Genomic DNA, 18,456 nt, shown 5'->3' on the forward strand with positions numbered 1-18,456 from the left:
GATGTTCAGCGAACATGGCATTCATAAACCACTGGTAAGTTGCACCAGCATTCTTCAAACCGAAAGGCATGACATTGTAACTATATAAGCCTTTGTCGGTTGTGAAGGTGGTGCATTCCTGGTCACCCGGGTGCATCTTGATCTGATTATAGCAGGAGAAGGCGTCCATCATGCTGAGCAGCTCATGTCCAGCGGTTGCATCGACTAGCTGATCAATGCGGGGTAGCGGGAAACTATCCTTGAGACATGCATTGTTAAGACCTTTGAAGTCGACACATATCCGCCACTTTTCTCTAGGTTTCTTGACCATGACCAGGTTGGAAATCCACTGAGGGTAATTAACCTGGCGGATGAACCTAATGCCCTGAAGCTTGGCGACCTCTTCCCCTATTGCACGATATCTTTCTTCATCGTAAGCCCTTCGTCGCTGCTTAACAGGATAGAAGGATGGTTTGATACTCAACTTGTGTGTGATGATCTCAGGGGAGATGCCCGACATATCAACATAGGACCATGCGAAGACGGCGGCGTTGTCACATAGAAACTGAGTGAGTTCAGCCACTATCTCTGGGGCTAGCTGAGCGCTGATGCGGACCTTCCGCTCAGGGTGCTCGTCAGAGATGCTGATAACCTTCAAGGATGTCTCTGGGTTGACAGGCTCTTTTTTTACATATTTCTCCTCGTCATCCTGAGGGTCCTCAAAAATATTGGCCGCTGGTACATGGCTTCCTACCATAAGGATCTCATGGCGGCGGGCCGACCGTGCCACCGTTGTTAAGTAACATTTGATCTCGTGTCAACTGTTGACTTCCTTTCACACAGCCTGTCCTATTGGGTGTAGGGAACTTCATGAGAAGCATGTATCCGGCTATGATGCCCTTGAGTTTGTTGAGTGTCGGTCGACCAATGATGGCATTATATGAGTTGAAGCAATCGACATCGATGAACTCCGTATGTATCTCAGCTGTACATGGACTGGCGTCGATGACTAGACGCATGTAGTCAGAACCGAGTGGTTGCGTGACGTCACCGGAGAAGCTAAGCAATGGCTCATGATCTTGGAGTAATTTTCTATTCCGCTGGAGTTGGTTATGGCAACCATTGAATATGACATTGACAGTGGGTCCACTGTCAACAAGGACCCTTCCCACTGACCATTGATCGAGCATGGCGTCGATCAAGAATGGATCGTTGTGGGGCAGATGTACCTCGCGCTCCTCCTCCTCCGAGAAGGTAATAGGTTCCCAACCAGACTTTGGGAGTTTAGCGGATGTTGCAAATTTCTTTGGGGTGGTTAGCGCATGCATAACGGTTTTTTGTCCTATGAGACATGTTGGTGATCGGAGCACCGTTGTCAATGGTGTTGATACGGTGCATGGGTTCGATGTTGGTGACCACAGGTGGCGGTTGGCACACCTTGAATTGTTCCATCCTACCATCACGGTACAAAGTCTCAATAGATGTTTTGAGAGCGTCGCAATTGTTGGTGTTGTGACCGCTGTCCTCGTGGTATTTACACCACTTGCCGGTGTTTCTTGGTTTTCCCACTCTTGGGTACTTTCTTGGTGGTGGCAGTGGGATCTGATTTTTACACTGGTCGTATTTCTCTTCATACGAGGCTGTGAGGACTATAAACACTGCGTACCACTGGGAGGACTCCGTCTGTTTGTTATGGTTATCCCCATGGGATGAGCGGTTTCCCTTGTAAAGCTGGTCCTTCTGCCACTTGCTCTGGCAGTTTCCCTGTTGCCACTCTCTCTTCTTATCAGTTGGCGGCGTAGCAGAGGTTTTGTTAGTGGTCTCTTGATGGCTGGAGGAGGACTGAGTGGACTTTGCCGGTGTTGGTGGTGATGGTGGGGTTTCTCCATATGTGATTAATTCTGCTTGTGCATGGATGATTCCCTCGCTTATGACGTGGTCATACGCAACATTTGGATGATTGTAATTGAGGTGATAGAGAAATGGTCCCTTGAGGAGTCCTTGCTTGAAGGATGCTAATGCCATTGTTTTGTCAAGATCGCGGCACTGAGATGCTGCCACTCGCCACCTGGTGACAAATGCCTTCAACGTTTCCTCTGCCCCCTGCTTGGAGTTGAACTGTTGAGTTGTGTTGTGATGTCCGTGGCTAGCAGGATGAACCAAGAAAGGAAAGCATTTGACAGTGCATGGAATGAGTCGATGGATCCTGGTGGGCATTCAAAGAACCAGCTCATTGCCTCACTATCTAACGTTTCACTGAACAAGTGGCAGAGGGTGGCGTCATCAAATCCTTGGTTGTTAGTGACTTTTTTGAAGGTGTCCATATGGACGAAAGGATCAGTCATGCCGCCATAATGTGGGCTTTGGTGTCTTTTCATGTGCTGGTTTGACGGGTTGCAAGATCCTGGTGGTGAATGGTCCTGGTCTGAGAGGATTTGGAATGGCGCTGGGGGGCCTGCCTCTGCCCGAATTAGCCTTTGCTCTAGTTGTTTCATTCTTTCTAGGATTAGGGCAGTTGAGTCGCTAGCGGGCCCCACCTGGAGATTTTGCTGGACTAGTTCCAGCTTGGGGACAGGAGGGTTACATTTAGTTCTAGCCCTAGCTACCGAGCAGTTGGTATGAGGCTATGACTTCGTTTCTTGCTCCAACATTAATCGGGGCAGGGGTGGGCCCATTCCTACCAGTTCTGGTGGGTTCAGCGGTACCTGCAGCGGTTCAGCCAATACCAATTGGCTGGTATTGGGTCGACTGCGTCTAGTGCTCCTCGATTGCTCGCTCTGCGCTGGGTTACGTTTACATCCAGTGCCTTCTTTAGTTCGTCGAATCTTGACATCTGCATGGACACCTGCTTTTGGGCCTCGGCCTTTTCTCTGCGCTCCTGTTCGCACTCCTTGTTTGCCTTATGAAGGTCTGCCAATGCCAGTTCATATAGAGTGGTGAGGTCCTGACCTGGTGGGCGACTGCTGCCTGGTCAGGTCTCCACTGCAGTTTGGGTCAGTGGGACTTGGGATGAGCCCTGGAGCTCCACGATAGGGTTGACCGGAGTGTTGAATAATGCTCGGTTAACGTTAACCGCAGGGTTAATGCTAGCCGCAGGGTTGGGGATTGGCGGATTGATCTACTTGCTCCTCGGCGTTTCCCCCGCTACCGTTAGTCATGGTGATTATTGTGGTGTGATGGCCTTTTGTTCAAGGATTCCCACAGTCGGCGCCAATGTTAATGTTTAAGATTTAGCGGTGGCTAAACCTTAGTTAACGCTGGTCTGATGGGCGGACCACTACTTGTGATGTAATCGATATTTTCGCTACCTTTCAGATGAAATACAAAGGGCGTCAGAGGGAGACCGCGTTGGGCGGTCTTCTCTTCTCTGATGCCTAAGTTAGTCAATGTATTTCTGTTGACAGAATAACAGTAGGTAAGTAGAAAATGTGTAATTAATGAGAGATGAGAGAACCTTTTATAGGTGGGGAAGAGGCTGACCTCTTCCATGTTTTCGATGTGAGACTGATATGCTTCAGCTCCCAGCTTCTAGAGATTCTGATGCTATCTAGGCGCGGCGCGGCGGTGTGTTAGCGTGATCTGGGGGTGAACCGGGGCTTAGGCGGTAGCCTGCTTGACTGTGTTTTCATAGGTCACTCCGTTGGTGGAAGTTGGTACCGTTAGCAGTAGCATGAGCGTGGCTCATTATAGCTAATTATGCTTGGCAAATGCTCATGTAAGTACAGTAGTTTTTTTAATTTAATTTACCAAAGTCCTGAGGAGAAAAAACTAGCTATTGCCACAATGCATCTTACTAACAAAGCTTCTGATAGGTGGTGCATGTTCAAACATGAATTCCCACCCACATGGCTTAGTCTAGCTGATTTGTTAATGAGAGAGTTCAGGGGCCACAATATTAATGACTATCAAGCTGCTCTAGCTAGCTAGGATGTCACAAACTAGAAGTGTTGAACAATACAAAGAGCAGTTCACAAGACTTTCATGGAAAGCTCCTGGATTTTCACAACAAGTATTATTGTCATGCTTCTTAAGGGGTTTGAAGAGTGAAATCAGAGCAGATGTGAAAGCACAGAAGCCTAAATCATTATATGAAGCTTGTGAACTAGCTAAGATATATGAAGAGAGGGAAGCAGGCCAAAGAAATGAAAACAGGTCTAACAGTGGCAGCAAGACATTCTCTACTACTCATCATAATAACCAATTTAGTAAATCAATTTCTGTTGCAAGTAGTAGTCAAGTAGGGATGGGTCAATTCAATCAAACCAGGTCTACTATGGTGCAAAATCATGTAGCCACTAACATGGGAAACTCCAACAATGGGAACAGAAGACTTTCCCAAGCTGAATATCAAGAAAGAAGAGCAACAAACCAATGCTTTTTCTGTGAAGAGTTGTTTAGACCAGGGCATAATTGCAGGAAAGGACAACTCATGGTTATTGAAGTTGTACAGGAGGAAATTATTCGACCTACATTGACTGATACTGAGGTGGTTGAGGAAACCCCACACAAGGAGGAAATTCAGGAACCTGAGATTCAGCTACAGGTCATGAGGGAGCAGAAAAACTCTGATAACATGCAGTTAAAAGGAGTGTTCAATAACAAATAGGTTCATGTATTGATTGATACTAGAGCATCACACAATTTCATCCATCCATCTTTACTCAAGAAGTTTAAACCTAAATTCATTGATATCAAACCTTTGAAAGTAAGATTGGCAAGTGGTGCTTTGATGCAGACAAAAGGCAGGTAAGGATAGCTATGCAACTACAACAATTCACATTTTCAGCGGACTTTTACATTCGACCTATTTCAGGTTGTGAGATGGTGTTGGGAGCTTCTTAGTTAGCTTAGAACCTTCGGAGATATCACTTGGAATTTTGAGACAATGAAAATACAGTTCTACAATGATCAAGTTAAATACATACTTAAAGGTGAAACCAAGTCTCAAGCTTCTGTGATTAGCTGCAAATCCATGACCAGACTCCTTAAAAAGGAAAAAGAAGTAGTGATGGTGCAGTTACTCCTAAGTACTTCTGTCAACAAACCAGGTGAGGTTCACCCTAAAATACAGCTACTACTGCAGCAATTTGTGGAAGTATTTCAAGCTCCCACAACTTTACCTCCTGCCAGGGAACAAGACCACATGATTGAGCTATTACCAAACACGTCAGCCATCAATGTCAGACCATACAGGTATCCTCACTTCCAAAAATCAGAAATTGAAAAGATTGTGCAGGAAATGTTAGAAATTGGGATTATTAGGCCTCGTATTTTCCCATTCTCTTCTCCTGTATTGTTAGTAAAGAAAAAAAATGGAACATGGAGAGTGTGCATTGATTATAGGTCCTTGAACTCTACCATTATTAAGGATAAATATCCAATACATGTTGTTGATGAGTTGATAGATGAGGTGGATGGGGCAACCATCTATACCAAATTGGATTTGAGGTCTGGTTACCATCAGATCAGGATGTCAAAAAGACATATTCCTAAAACTGCATTTAGAACACATTTAGGCCATTATGATTTTTTAGTAATGCCCTTTGGCTTGACTAATGCTCCTTCCACTTTTCAGTCTGTTATGAAAGGCATCCTGAGTGATTATTTAAGAAAGTTTGTTCAGGTGTTTTTTGATGACATCTTGATCTATAGCTCAACATTGGAGGAACATTTGATACACTTATAGAAAGTTTTTGAAAGGCTTCAGTAGAATTCTTTAAAAGTGAAGGAAAGAAAATGCACTTTTGGTGTACAGCAGGTGGAGTATTTACTACATGTTATAAGTGCCAAAGGAGTAGATGTGGATCCCTCTAAAATTGAATGCATAAAAAATTGGCCAAAATCAAACACTTTGAAAGGCCTAAGAGGCTTCCTTGGTTTGCCAGGATACTTCAGAAATTATGTCAAACATTTTGGGGGCATTGCCAAACCATTGACAAACATGCTCAAGAAAGATGGACTCAAATGGAGTCCTGAATCTGAAACTACTTATTTAGAGCTGCTCAAAGAATCCTTGGTGTCAACTCCAGTTTTAGCCATTCCAGACTTCACTAAAGAATTTGTGGTAGAGTGTGATGCATCAGATAAAGGCATTGGAGCTGTGTTGGCTCATGAAGGGCATCCCATTGCTTTTTTGAGTAAGGCCTTAGGTCCAAGACATTCAACTTTGTCAGTTTATGACAAGGAAATGTTAGCTGTGCTATTTGCAGTGCAGCATTGGAGGCCATACCTGTTAGGCCATCATTTCAAAATTTACACTGATCACAGGACTATTGAGCATTTTTTAAAGCAAAGGATCACAACACCATCACAACAGAAAAGGTTGCTTAAGTCACTACAAGAAATTTGGGTATATGCAACGGGTTTATATGCAAGGAGTTAAAATTCCTTGTATTTGGTTTGATAATACAAAGAATTGTACAAGTCCTTGGATTTAATTTGGAGATAATGCCAAGAACACGTAAACTCCTTGCATTTTGTTTGTTAAAATATAAGAAAAGTAAAAGTCCTTGTATTTGCTTTTCATTTCCTTGCATTGATTGAGCGGGATTTTTGGCGCTCCAAAGGTTTGGTCTAAATTTATCATTTTTAAGATAACACCAATTCTCTGTCTATCTATTACTTTCTTTCTTCATCTCTCCGTTCTCTATTTCTCCCTAAGACTAAAACCCAGATCCGAAAAGCAGAAAATCAGAAATAGGAACCAAACCCAAATCTGAATCACACATCCCTTCCCCTCCGTCTTCTTCCTCATTCTTTTTTCTCACGCTCTCATATTCCGCTCCATTGCCTCTTAAATCCAATCTAGGCCCAAAAACGCTAATACCCAAAACACAAATCCTAACCCCTCAGCTCCAATACCCACATCTCTTATGCTCTCCTCTCGATTTTGTACTTTTATGTTCTGTGTTTGTGTGAATGACGACTGTCTCAATTTATGAGGTTTGAGTTGATTTTTCGATCCATGATAGATTTCCAAATGCCCGGGCAAAAATTTTGGTTTCCAAATCGGCAAGTTGAGCATGAATATTATCTTTAGTTCATCCTCGCGACTCTGCTTTGCCTCGTTTTGAAAGGTATTATAATATAACTAGTTTGCTTAGGATCCGAATTCTTATTGATAGTTTGTTGTTTTCTGCAATTTGGATTTTCATTTAATCGGAGGTTAATTTTGGTTAAATTTCAATATTTTTATAGTGATTCTGTTAAGGAATTCAATGGGTTGCAGGTTCAAGAACACAGACCCAAGAACACACCACACATCTAAATCTGAATCTCACCTCTTCTGTCTGTTTTCTTCAGCCTTCTCCTTTACAGGCTTAAATCCGACTCCTTTACCATCTAAATATGCACTCTCGATCCTCTCTTCGTTCTTTAAAGTTTGAGAAAATTAGATATAAACCCAAAAATTCAACCTTCTATTAGAAAAAACCCATACATACTTTTCTTTTAGTTTACACCCAAATCACATTGATAAACCTTCTATATAGAGTGATTCATAAAAAGAAAAAAAATAAAAAAATAAAAAGAAAACCTTCCATATAAACTATAGGCCTATATATAATCAATATTTTTCCTTATTTTCATGTATATCTAATTTGCCCTTTTACATTCTCTCAAATAATACATGTCTAATGTACCTACTAAATATGTATATGTAGGTAGGGCTTAAATAATAGAAACGTTCAAGCTTAATAGAAATTGACACACAATGATATATACCACAATCATAGGTGTAACATTTTTGTTTATACAATCATAGGTATAATATAATAGAAAACCTAACAAAGAGGTATGATACAGAAAATAATGATAAATTCTAATACAAAGATGTTATACGAAACCCATTAACATTTAGGCTGTAATCGAATGTATAAACCAAAAACTAAGCCTCCTATATGTTAGATACATACCTGAAATCAAATTATCTAGAAAAAAAAAAGTATTCTAATGATCAGGTACCTTTTTAGTACATACCTTACAAATAGAACAACTGTATAATATGTTATTAACCTATGTTTGCTTTCCATTCAAGTGTTTATATGAAAAATATAACATACCTTTTATATAGAAAAAATCAAATATAAACCTCGATCTAGGTATTGATTACCAGAGCTTCAATCAATGATCTAGTTCATCAAGTGTATTTGTTTAGAGCTTGTAGCATATTAAGAAATTTTTGACAAAAACATATTTTATTTTCTATGTCACTTAATGAGAATTTATTTATGTAATCAACTTAATCAACAGATTTGGGTATATATTAAAAAAAATTATAGATGGGTTTAATCTAATAGGTGTAATCAAATTTGGGTGTAATATAAAATGCCCCTTAAAGTTTTCGCTTTATTCATTTATGTTCTCTGTTTGTGGATTTGAAGACTGGGTTAATTGAGGTCTAAGTTAATTTTCTATTTCATGATAGATTGCCCAAGAAGTGGAAGCAATCTTGCTTTGCAAATCCCCAATCCCAGCATGACTCTTAGTTAACATTTCATTTTCGCCACTATGGTTTGCCTCCTCTTGGAAAGGCATTTTTTTTTCTTTTTTTTATGTTCGATTTGTTATACTGGTTTTGGTATTTTCTGCATTTTGATTTACATTTGTAGTGGATTTTCAGGGAATTTGAGCTTATTTTCTATCAAATTTTAGTTTTGAACTATGATTCTATTAAGAATTTTGATGGGTTCCAGCATTAACACAAGTTCCACCTTGAATCTATTTTAATAAGAAGAATGAGTCATAGAGTTGTAGAAAATAGAACTATGTTGTTGATGGATTTCAATCGTCTTCAGTTTTACCCTGTTGAATGTACATTTTTCCATATTAGTCAAGTTTCTCTCAAAGTATAGTTTTGTTTGCATTTGTTATTTACAGTACGTACATCAGCTTCTCTATACATTGGCATTTACATAAGCATTTTGCTTCTACTTACTCTTAATTGAATTCATGGCTGCCAAGCCATTGCTTTCAAAGAATGAGCATGTACTAGTGAAGCAAATACTTAGTGTGTAAAGTGTTGGATTAATTAATTTATGTCAACTAGAGAACTAACTATAAAATGGACAATGTTTTGGAAGTAATCAGCACACTTCCAGCAAAATGTCTACAAACTCGTGTGGACGACGAGAGTCACCAGGCCTGCTCTGATAGTCTTTTGACATATCTTACCTTCAACAAGCTCAGCTATATGTGTAACATGTCAGTATAGTTTATGATGACTTTAAGGCCATTTTTAGTTGTTCATCTTGTTATTTTTTCTTCTTGTATCTGACATCTTTTATTTTTGTTTACTGCCTATTCCGAAAGGTATAACTATAGTGTTAGTTTTGACTTGCTAGATTTTGATATTTGGAGTAATGACTAAAGATTGAGATTATTTTATGGGGTTTAAGTTAGCTTTTGGTTCATGACAGATACCAAACATGTGGTAGAAATTTCGGGTTGCAAATCCCAGACTGAGATTGACCCTTAAACATCTCATTCTTCCCATCCTTCTTTGCCTCGGAATGGTATCATCTTTTTTAGGATTCAGTTTCTTTTTGACACTAAATTTGGTTCTTAATCTATTCTGAATTGTGTCTTTGGTAAGTATTTTAATGAGTTGCAGGTACACAGAAAACTTTTCAGGTTGTAGGGGTTTTTGTTTGGAGTACATTTTGTTAACTGGTATCTGATTTTCTTTTCTTCTTTTTTTGCAGGTTGCCATTGTTTCCATTTGTGTTGGGTCTAATCGAAGTTATTAAACTCTTGGGGATCCCAATTTTGTGGAAAATTACTTTAAGGTACTGACTTAGAAAATCATTTTGTGCTCAAACTTGTGAGTGAACATTGTGTCATCATGAATTTGATGAAATTTTATTGATTCCTTTTGTTTTTAAAGTCAGGGGGTTTTCTCACCAGATTTATTTTTGCAGTCCATGAATTACAGACAGACTCTTTCCTTTCGTTTCTTGAATATTAGATTTGTCTCAATTATGCTAATGTGATCAAACCTTATGCTTAAATACTAACCAACCAAAACTTTAAAGGTACTCCTTGGTTTAAGGGTACCATGAAAATTGCATGAGGGGGTTAGTACGAACCTTTTGATTGAGATGGTACTGATGCATTTACTATATGGTTTGAAAACTTTCCTATATTGAGTTATATATCTAATGGTTTAGATGGATAGTGTTATATAGGTAAATGTTAATATTTACTGTCATTTAGTCATACTGTATTGGAAGTACTTACCTGAAGTCTTTTGTAATATTCTGTTTTGGTTTGCAGAGCTAAAAAATTCCAAAGAATGAAGCAAGGAAATGGCCACTTGAAGGCTCAAATAGAAAGTTTTTTGAGGGGATCCCAGGAGTAGATGAGTTTGGATGACTCTCCCCACCCCAGATTACAGTCACCCAAACTTCAGTGATTTGCATTTTTGCTAATTTTTGCTCTGGTGTCTTACTTGTGCATATGTATCTTGATTTTGCTAATCTTGTTATAGCTTAGTAGCCTCAATTTTTTATGTATTCTTTTTTTTTTTGTCTGTATGTACACTTGAACTAGTTGTTTTTAATTTAAGGAATAAAAGAAGTCTAGAATGACATTTGCGGTATTTTCTTTTGTTCAGTTTTAATATTTTTTTTTAATACCAAATGCAAGGAATGATATGCAAGGAATTGTCCTTGTATATTAGTTAACCATAGTTAACCTTAGGTGTTGAATTCTTTGCATTTGAGATGAACAATTCCTTGCATTTGTGAACTCAAATGCAAGGAATTTTCAAGTTGTTGTATTTGCTCTTTTGCAAGGGCCTCTTTGCAAGGACCCATATGCAAGGAATATTCCTTGGATTTGTGTTTATGCAACGAATTTTTAGTTTTTTACAAGGAAAAAATTCCTTGCAAAAGACCTTTTTTCTTGTAGTGAGTTGATGGGGTATGACTACTCAATCCAGTACAAGGCAGGTAAAAATAATGCAGCACCTGATGCCCTTTCAAAAAACTAGAGTTATCTGTTCTCATTGGAATTTCTCATCCAGTCCATCAATATGTGTTGGATATGCAACTGGCATGCACTAAGGATGATGAGACCTCCAAAATTCTTTTGAAACTTCAGCAGGATGCAAGAGCTGTAAAGCATTTCAGTTTGCAGAATTCTCAACTATTATATAGAGGCAGAATTTATGTACCAAAAACTGATGAATGGAGACAGAAAATCATCAGTGAGTTTCATGATGGATTTTTGGGAGGTCATGCAGGTAGAGCTAGGACCTACAAAAGGATTAACAGGGCCTTTGCATGGCCAGGGATGTTGGCTGATATTAAGCAGTACATTGCAGCTTACCACACTTGCCAAATACATCACTATAAAATAGTGAAGCCTCCTGGTTTACTTCAACCCAATCCTATCCCAGAGATGGCCTGGTCACACATCTCAATGGATTTCATTGATGGTCTTCCCAATTCAGAAGGTAAAAGTGTGATTTGGGTAGTGATAGACAGGTTGACAAAATTTGCTCATTTTTTTTTACCATTAACACATCCTTATATATTAAGCAGCTTCAGTAGCCAAGTTGTTTGTGCATGAGATATTCAGACTTCATGGGATGACAAAACATATCATTTTTGATAGAGATCTGGTCTTTCTAATCCTATTATGGAAATCTTTCTTTGAGTTACAGGGAACCAAGTTGGACAAATCATTAGCATATCATCCCCAAACTGATGGTCAGACTGAGAACTTGAACAGGAATTTGGAGCAGTACTTGAGGTGTGTTGTGGGAGAGAAACCTCACAACTGGGTTCAGGTTTTACCTTAGGCTGTGGTTCAGCTCACCACTCTGCCATTCAAATGACTCCTTTCCAGGCCCTATATGGTTATCCTCCTCTATTAATTACTCCTTATTTACCAGGATCAACTGCTATAGCTCAAGTGGACCAACAAATCAGGGATAGGGATGCACTATTGGCAGCTCTACGTTTAGCACAATCCAGGATGAAAAATTTCTATGACAAAAAGCATACTAAAAGAGAGTTTTGTGTGGGGGACTTTGTCTATCTCAAGCTGCAGCCTTACTGACATAATTCCATGGATAATCTCACATGCTTTCACAGATTTATTGTGGACCTTTTGAGGTGTTAGAGAAAGTTAGCAAAGTAGCTTATAAACTCAAGTTACCAGCAACTGCTAAAATCCACAATGTTTTCCATGTTGCATTGCTCAAGAAAAAAAATTGGCCAAATCACTATTGTTGCTGCACAACTACCTCACATCTCAGATTCTGAAAATCCTAAATGGGAACCTGCAACCATTCTGCAAAGAAGAATTTCCAAGAGAAAGGGAGCATCTGCCACTCGATGGCTAATACAATGGTAGGGAACCTCTCCTGAAGAAGCTACATGGGAGGATGCAGATGACATGATACTCAGGTATCCTAACTTTGATTCTGATTTGTCTATGGCTACAGACACAAATGTGGATACCAATCGGGCAACTCCTCAACAATCATCACAAGCAGTATCACAGAACTTGAGGACAAGTTCTATTTGAAGGAGGGTAGATTGTTATGACAGTCAACCAAATCTCCTTTTTGTTGACAAGGAATAGTCCTTTCTCCAATTTACTTGTGCATTTTTTTAATGCACTGTTTCATTTAGTTGTTAAATGCATCGTTTTGTAGCACCTCGTTGAAGAATATTGTTGCATTCACGTGATGTTTGTCACCTGTGTCCGCGTGACACATGTCCATCATGTTGACGTTTCCATGTATATAGCTGACCTTCTGTAACCACTCTTTAAAGCTTGATAATACAATTTTCCAATTTCTGTAAGTTTTCTCTTTCAATTCCTACCTACTCTTCTTGAATTCCAGAAGTTGGGGCCAAAACCCTCATGCATGTGGGACACTCTCATTCAAGATCTTGGTATCAACCAGAAAGATCCAAATAAGGCTTTGTAAGTATTACGGGATTGCTTGAGAAAATATGGTACCTTTCCTTCTTCTTTCACTTTTTGCTCGTTAATTTATAGATCTAGCTCTAAGGGAGATATGACTAAGGCAATTAAGGTTGTGGAGTTGATGGTAGATGAGAAAATCAACTACCCATTTAACAACTTTGTTTGTACGTAGTTCAGTATTTTCTGGGTTTTGCAAGATTGGGAAGCTAGAAAGTGATGTGGAGTTTTTTGAGAATGCCCTAAAGTCTGGAGCTTTGCAGCCGAATATTGTGGTATATACGACACATTTTTTTTTTTGAGAAGAATGGTATATACAGCACTTATAGGTGCTCTTTGTAGATTAGGAAGAGTTTGTGAGGTTTGTGATTTAGTTTGTAAAATGGAGAAGAAAGGATTGTCATTCGATGTTGTTTTCTATAGTTCTTGGATTTGTATGTGGTTATATTTGGGGAAGGATTCTTATGGAGGTGTTTCGTTTAGAAGAGACAGATGGTGGATAAAGGCATAAGACCGGATATAGTTTAGGTATACTATACTCATAGATGGATTTTTAAAACTTGGACATGTGTAAAAGGCTATACTCTCTCTCTCTCTCCATCTCTCTCACTCTTTTTTTTTTTTTTTTTTTTCCCGTTTTGAGGAAGAAGAAGAAGGTAATCAATCTTACCCTCACTTAGTGCCTCATGTGTGACGACGTGGTCATGTTAATGGTTCCGTGACAGAAATTTTACTGAGGTATGATGTTTATAAGATAAAAATAAGTTTAGGTATCGCATTGATAACATTATAAGTTCAGGTATCATACTGATCATACTGAAAGTACCCTAAAATGTCCAAACACCGTTGTTGAAAAAAACCCGGTTGGAAATGTATTGAATTCAACAACATGGAAGGAGGAAATTAGGGGCCCATTGTTGCAAGTCACAGTGCTTTAGTCAATAATAGAGACCTGAGTCACTTTATTTTTGTATGATTGATTGAAAGATATTTCGTCAAAATTAATGGGAAATTGTCTTTGTGCTTTTTACCTCTGACTACTTTCTTGGAAGATGTGTGCATAGTTTCTTATTAGTGTACTTTCATTCTGGCGAAGAATGGAAGTTTATTCACAATAGGTGAACAATTTTGCTGAGGGCAGATAGGGTTTAGGGTAGAGAGATGAAAAACTGATTCGGAAGTGTTTATGGATATATACACTCATCCAACTTCAAACCAGGTTGATACAACTGCAAAGAACACTAATCTTGCTGTGCAATTACTTTATCTATTTTGTATTCTGAATCTTTATATTCAGCGGAAAGGTTTGCTTCTTTTGACTTGTTGATCTTTAGGCTGTAATATGGCTGCTGATCATCCCTTGGGAGAAGTATGATGTATTTCTTAGTTTCAGAGGCGAGGAGACCCGCAATACTTTTACCAGCCATCTTTATGAGGCATTATGTCGGAACAAAATTCAAACTTACATAGATGATGAGGAACTGGAGAGGGGAGAGGAAATCTCACCTGCCCTTCTCAAAGCAGTCAGTGAATCGAAGCTTTCTGTTATCATTTTCTCCAAAAACTATGCTTCTTCTACATGGTGTTTGGATGAACTTGTGCAAATACTCCAATGCAGAGGTGCACAGTTTGTTATACCCATCTTCTACGACATAGATCCATCAGATGTACGCAAACAATCGGGGAGTTATGCAGATGCATTTGTTAAACATGAGGAACGTTTGAAGGACAAGTTGGACAAGGTGCTCATGTGGAGAGATGCTTTGACCACAGCAGCCAATATATCTGGGTTTGATTCCCAAAAAAATAGGTAACTCAGTCATTAACTCATGGGTCCATTTGTGACTTGTGGCTATTAAGAGAAGATTGGTTACTGCATTACATACTAACTACTTTGTCTTTCATATGTATACAGACCGGAGTCTAAATTAGTTAAGCTTGTGGTCAATGACATTTTGGTTAAATTGAATTTGAAATCGCAAATCTCAAGTGGTTTGGAGGGACTGGTTGGAATCGAAAAGCACATTCAACAAGTTGAATTGTTATTATGCCTCGACTCACCGGATGTGCAGATTATAGGTATTTGGGGTATGGGTGGTATCGGTAAGACCACCATTGCTGAGGTTGTATTTGACCGTATCTCTTCTCAATTTGAAGCTTGCTGCTTTATTGCAAATGTTAGGGAAGCAGAGACGAAACATGGACTAAATGATTTGCGGAATCAGATTCTTCGTAAACTACTAAAGGAAGAAAATCTATGTATGGCCACTCCTAGATCAAGTTTTGCAAGAGAAAGGCTTCGCTGTACAAAGGCTCTCATTGTTCTTGATGATGTGAGTGATTTAGGCCAAGTGGAATGTTTAGATGGAGGTTATCATAATCTATTTGGCCCTGGTAGTAGAATCATTATAACAAGTAGAAACAAGCGCATGCTTAGGAATGGTCTTGATGGTGGGAAGATATATGAGGTTAAGAAATTAGATTATGATGAAGCTCTTGATCTCTTTCATTTGAGGGCTTGCACAGATATCTGTTCCATGATTGATATAACCTTGTCAAGGAAGGTGGTAGATTATGCTGGAGGGAATCCACTAGCTCTTAAAGTCTTGGGTTCCGTTTTCTCTCATTGCAAGAGCATAGAAGACTGGGAAGGTGAATTAGATAAATTGAAAAAATTTCCAGACGAAAATATCCAGAATGTATTGAGGTTCAGTTATGATGGATTACAAAAGCATGAGAAGGATATATTTCTTGATATTGCATGTTATTATAAAGGAAAGCATATAGATGATGTGAAAAGAATTTTAGATGCTTCTGGTTTCTGTGCGAATGCAGGAATAAGACTTCTCATCGATATGTCTGTCGTATCAATAAAATATTCAAGACTAGAGATGCATGATTTGATACAAGAAATGGGTCAAACAATTGTTCGTAATCAATGCATTATAGATCCCGGACAACGCAGTAGATTGTGGATTGCTAAGGATGTTTGTTCCGTACTGCAAAATAATAAGGTAAGAACCAAATGCAGTCACTCTTTTGAAAAAAAAATAACAAAAACTCATTTTCTTCTAACATGTTAGATGCATGCCGATACAATTTTGAGTAAAGTAATTTTTGTTCTCTACTCTATGCTCATTTTTATATTTTTGCTCTTGATTTTCAGGGGACTAAAGCAATTGAATGCTTAGTCATGACCATGGATTCCATTACAGATCTTTACATCAAGCCTTCAGCCTTCAAAAAGATGCACAATCTTAGATTACTGAAGTTTCAGTTTGAGCGTTACTATTACCGGGATTCGAAGTCATGCGTCAACAAAGTTCACCTTTCTCAAGGTCTCAAGTGTCTTCCTCAAGCCCTTAGAATTCTGTACTGGGATGGCTTCCCTTTGAATTCTCTGCCATCAAAGTTTTGTCCAGACAATCTTGTTGAGCTTTGTATGCGCAATAGTCGACTTAAGCGACTTTGGAATAAAGGCCTGCAGGTCAACTTAATGTAATTCTTGTGTATGATAAATGGTATGGAAAAGATGAGGTAATTAAGTTACTCTTGCCAGTAATTGTCTTTGATTTGTTACAGATCAATCTTGGGAGCTTAAAACATATCGATCTTCAACGGTCCGAGCACCTGGCTGATGTTTCAGCTCTGATTGAGAGTCCAAATCTCGAGAGCATTTTTCTTGAATGTTGTAGAAGTTTGGTTCAACTTCCTTCGTTTTTTCAGTATCTTGCCAAGCTTACTCGTCTCTGTCTATATGGCTGCTCCAATCTCAAAATTCTTCCAGAGATGCCAGGCAATCTGGAAACCTTAGTGTTAGACAGGACGGCAATAGAAGAATTGCCTTCATCAATTTGGTGTCTTGAGAAGCTTGATGACTTGGGTCTTGGATCATGTGAAGGGCTTAAGAATCTTCCAAGCAACACTTGTAGGTTGAATTCGATCTCATCTCTTGTTCTATCTGGTTGCCTCTCTCTTGGGTCTTTACCTAGCGAGCTCCCTTCTGGGATGAAGTACCTGGAGTTGAGCAATTGCAAGAGTCTTAGGTCTTTGCCTGTCAAGCTCCCTTCTGGGTTGAAGTACCTAGAGTTGAGCAATTGCAAGTCTCTTAGCTCTTTGCCTATCAAGCTACCTTCTGGGTTGATAACACTAGACTTGAGCAATTGCAAGAGTCTTGGGTCTTTGCCTGCCCAGCTACCTTCTTTGTTGGAGGACCTCAACTTGAGCCACTGTGAGAGTCTTCGATCTCTACCTGTCAAGCTCCCTTCTGGGCTGATATACCTGGAGTTGAGCAATTGCAAGAGTCTTAGGTCTTTGCCTGTTGAGCTACCTGGAGTGATAACGCTGGACTTGAGCAATTGCAAGAGTCTTGAGTCTTTGCCTCCCCGGCTACCTTCTTGGCTGGAGGATCTCAACTTGAGCAATTGTGAGAGTCTTCGATCTCTACCTGTCAAGCTCCCTTCTGGGCTGATAACACTGGCCCTGAGAAATTGTAAGAGTCTTCAGTTTTTACCGCAGCTCCCATGGCTTCTAAAATATTTGGATGCACATGGCTGCACATCACTAGAGAGAGTCTCTAGTTCGAGGATTGCATTAATAAAAGGTTGGGATCAACAAGTCAAGAATTTTGAAGATTCTGAAGATACCTGGTGGCCCGAGGAACTTGTATTTATAAATTGCCTGAAATTGGATCAGAGTGCATGGAGCAACATAATGGCTGATGCACAGCTTAGAATTGTGCGAATTGCAACTTTATCACAACTCCTCAGTGGATGTAGTTGGGGTGCACAACTTAGAATTGTTTGTCCGGGAAATGAAATTCCAAAGTGGTTCAGCTATCAAAGTGAGGGATGTTCGATAAATATCAAGCTTCCTCCTCATTGGTTTCGTCAAGGCTTCCTGGGTTACGCTCTATGCATTGTGGTTTCATTCAACAACTATACGCCACCCAATATTAAAAATTCCAACTTTTGTTGTGAAACCCATTACAAAACTAACAATCGTGACCACCTTCCTCACGAAAGTTGCGGGCAATTGTTGCTGGAGCATGGAATTGTCAATTCAGATCATGTGTTCGTCTGGTGTTTCTACCCTGAATTTGTTAGATTACCAAGTGCAATCAAGCTTTCTACATGTGAAAAAGTATCGGAGGCCTCTTTTGACATCATATTGTACCACTTTGACCTTTCCACCAAAGAAAAAAAACTCTTTGACATTTCCAATGTGAGGGTGAAAAGGTGTGGAGTCTCCTTGCTGTATTCCCAAGATTTTGAAAACTTACTTGGAGGCATTGATGAAGATGTAATTATGGAACCGAAACAAGTAGTAGAAGAAGAAGATATCATCATAAAAACTAAGAGACGACGCGATGAGTCTGAACCCAGTGGAAGTGGAATTGCAAGCTTCAAAGAAGAAGATGACAGAGAACTACTTTCCCAGAGTAGTAAAAGGAAAATCAACATCATTTGAAATATTCAATTCATATGCCATTTTATGAGGTGTGTACTCTGACGCTCACATTGATTGCTTTATTTTATA

At 39.4% G+C, this 18,456-nt stretch overlaps 1 protein-coding gene and 1 long non-coding RNA gene across 2 annotated transcripts; both read left to right on the top strand.

Annotated features, from left to right (window-relative positions):
- The first annotated feature begins 6,622 nt into the window (after positions 1-6,622).
- On the top strand, positions 6,623-10,561 carry LOC121049362. Its single transcript, XR_005799720.1, has 4 exons — positions 6,623-7,055; positions 9,396-9,491; positions 9,681-9,764; positions 10,252-10,561. It is a non-coding gene; the product is annotated as an uncharacterized LOC121049362 (long non-coding RNA).
- Positions 10,562-11,022: 461 nt separating this feature from the next.
- On the top strand, positions 11,023-18,387 carry LOC112203391 (disease resistance protein RUN1-like). Its single transcript, XM_024344366.2, has 6 exons — positions 11,023-11,451; positions 11,645-11,770; positions 14,253-14,728; positions 14,834-15,932; positions 16,085-16,405; positions 16,501-18,387. The coding sequence occupies exons 1-6, from the start codon at positions 11,023-11,025 to the stop codon at positions 18,385-18,387; spliced, it is 4,338 nt and encodes a 1,445-aa protein (XP_024200134.1).
- Positions 18,388-18,456: the final 69 nt, after the last annotated feature.

The sequence above is a fragment of the Rosa chinensis genome, chromosome 5 (assembly GCF_002994745.2).
Source record: "Rosa chinensis cultivar Old Blush chromosome 5, RchiOBHm-V2, whole genome shotgun sequence".
Lineage (NCBI taxonomy): Eukaryota > Viridiplantae > Streptophyta > Magnoliopsida > Rosales > Rosaceae > Rosa > Rosa chinensis.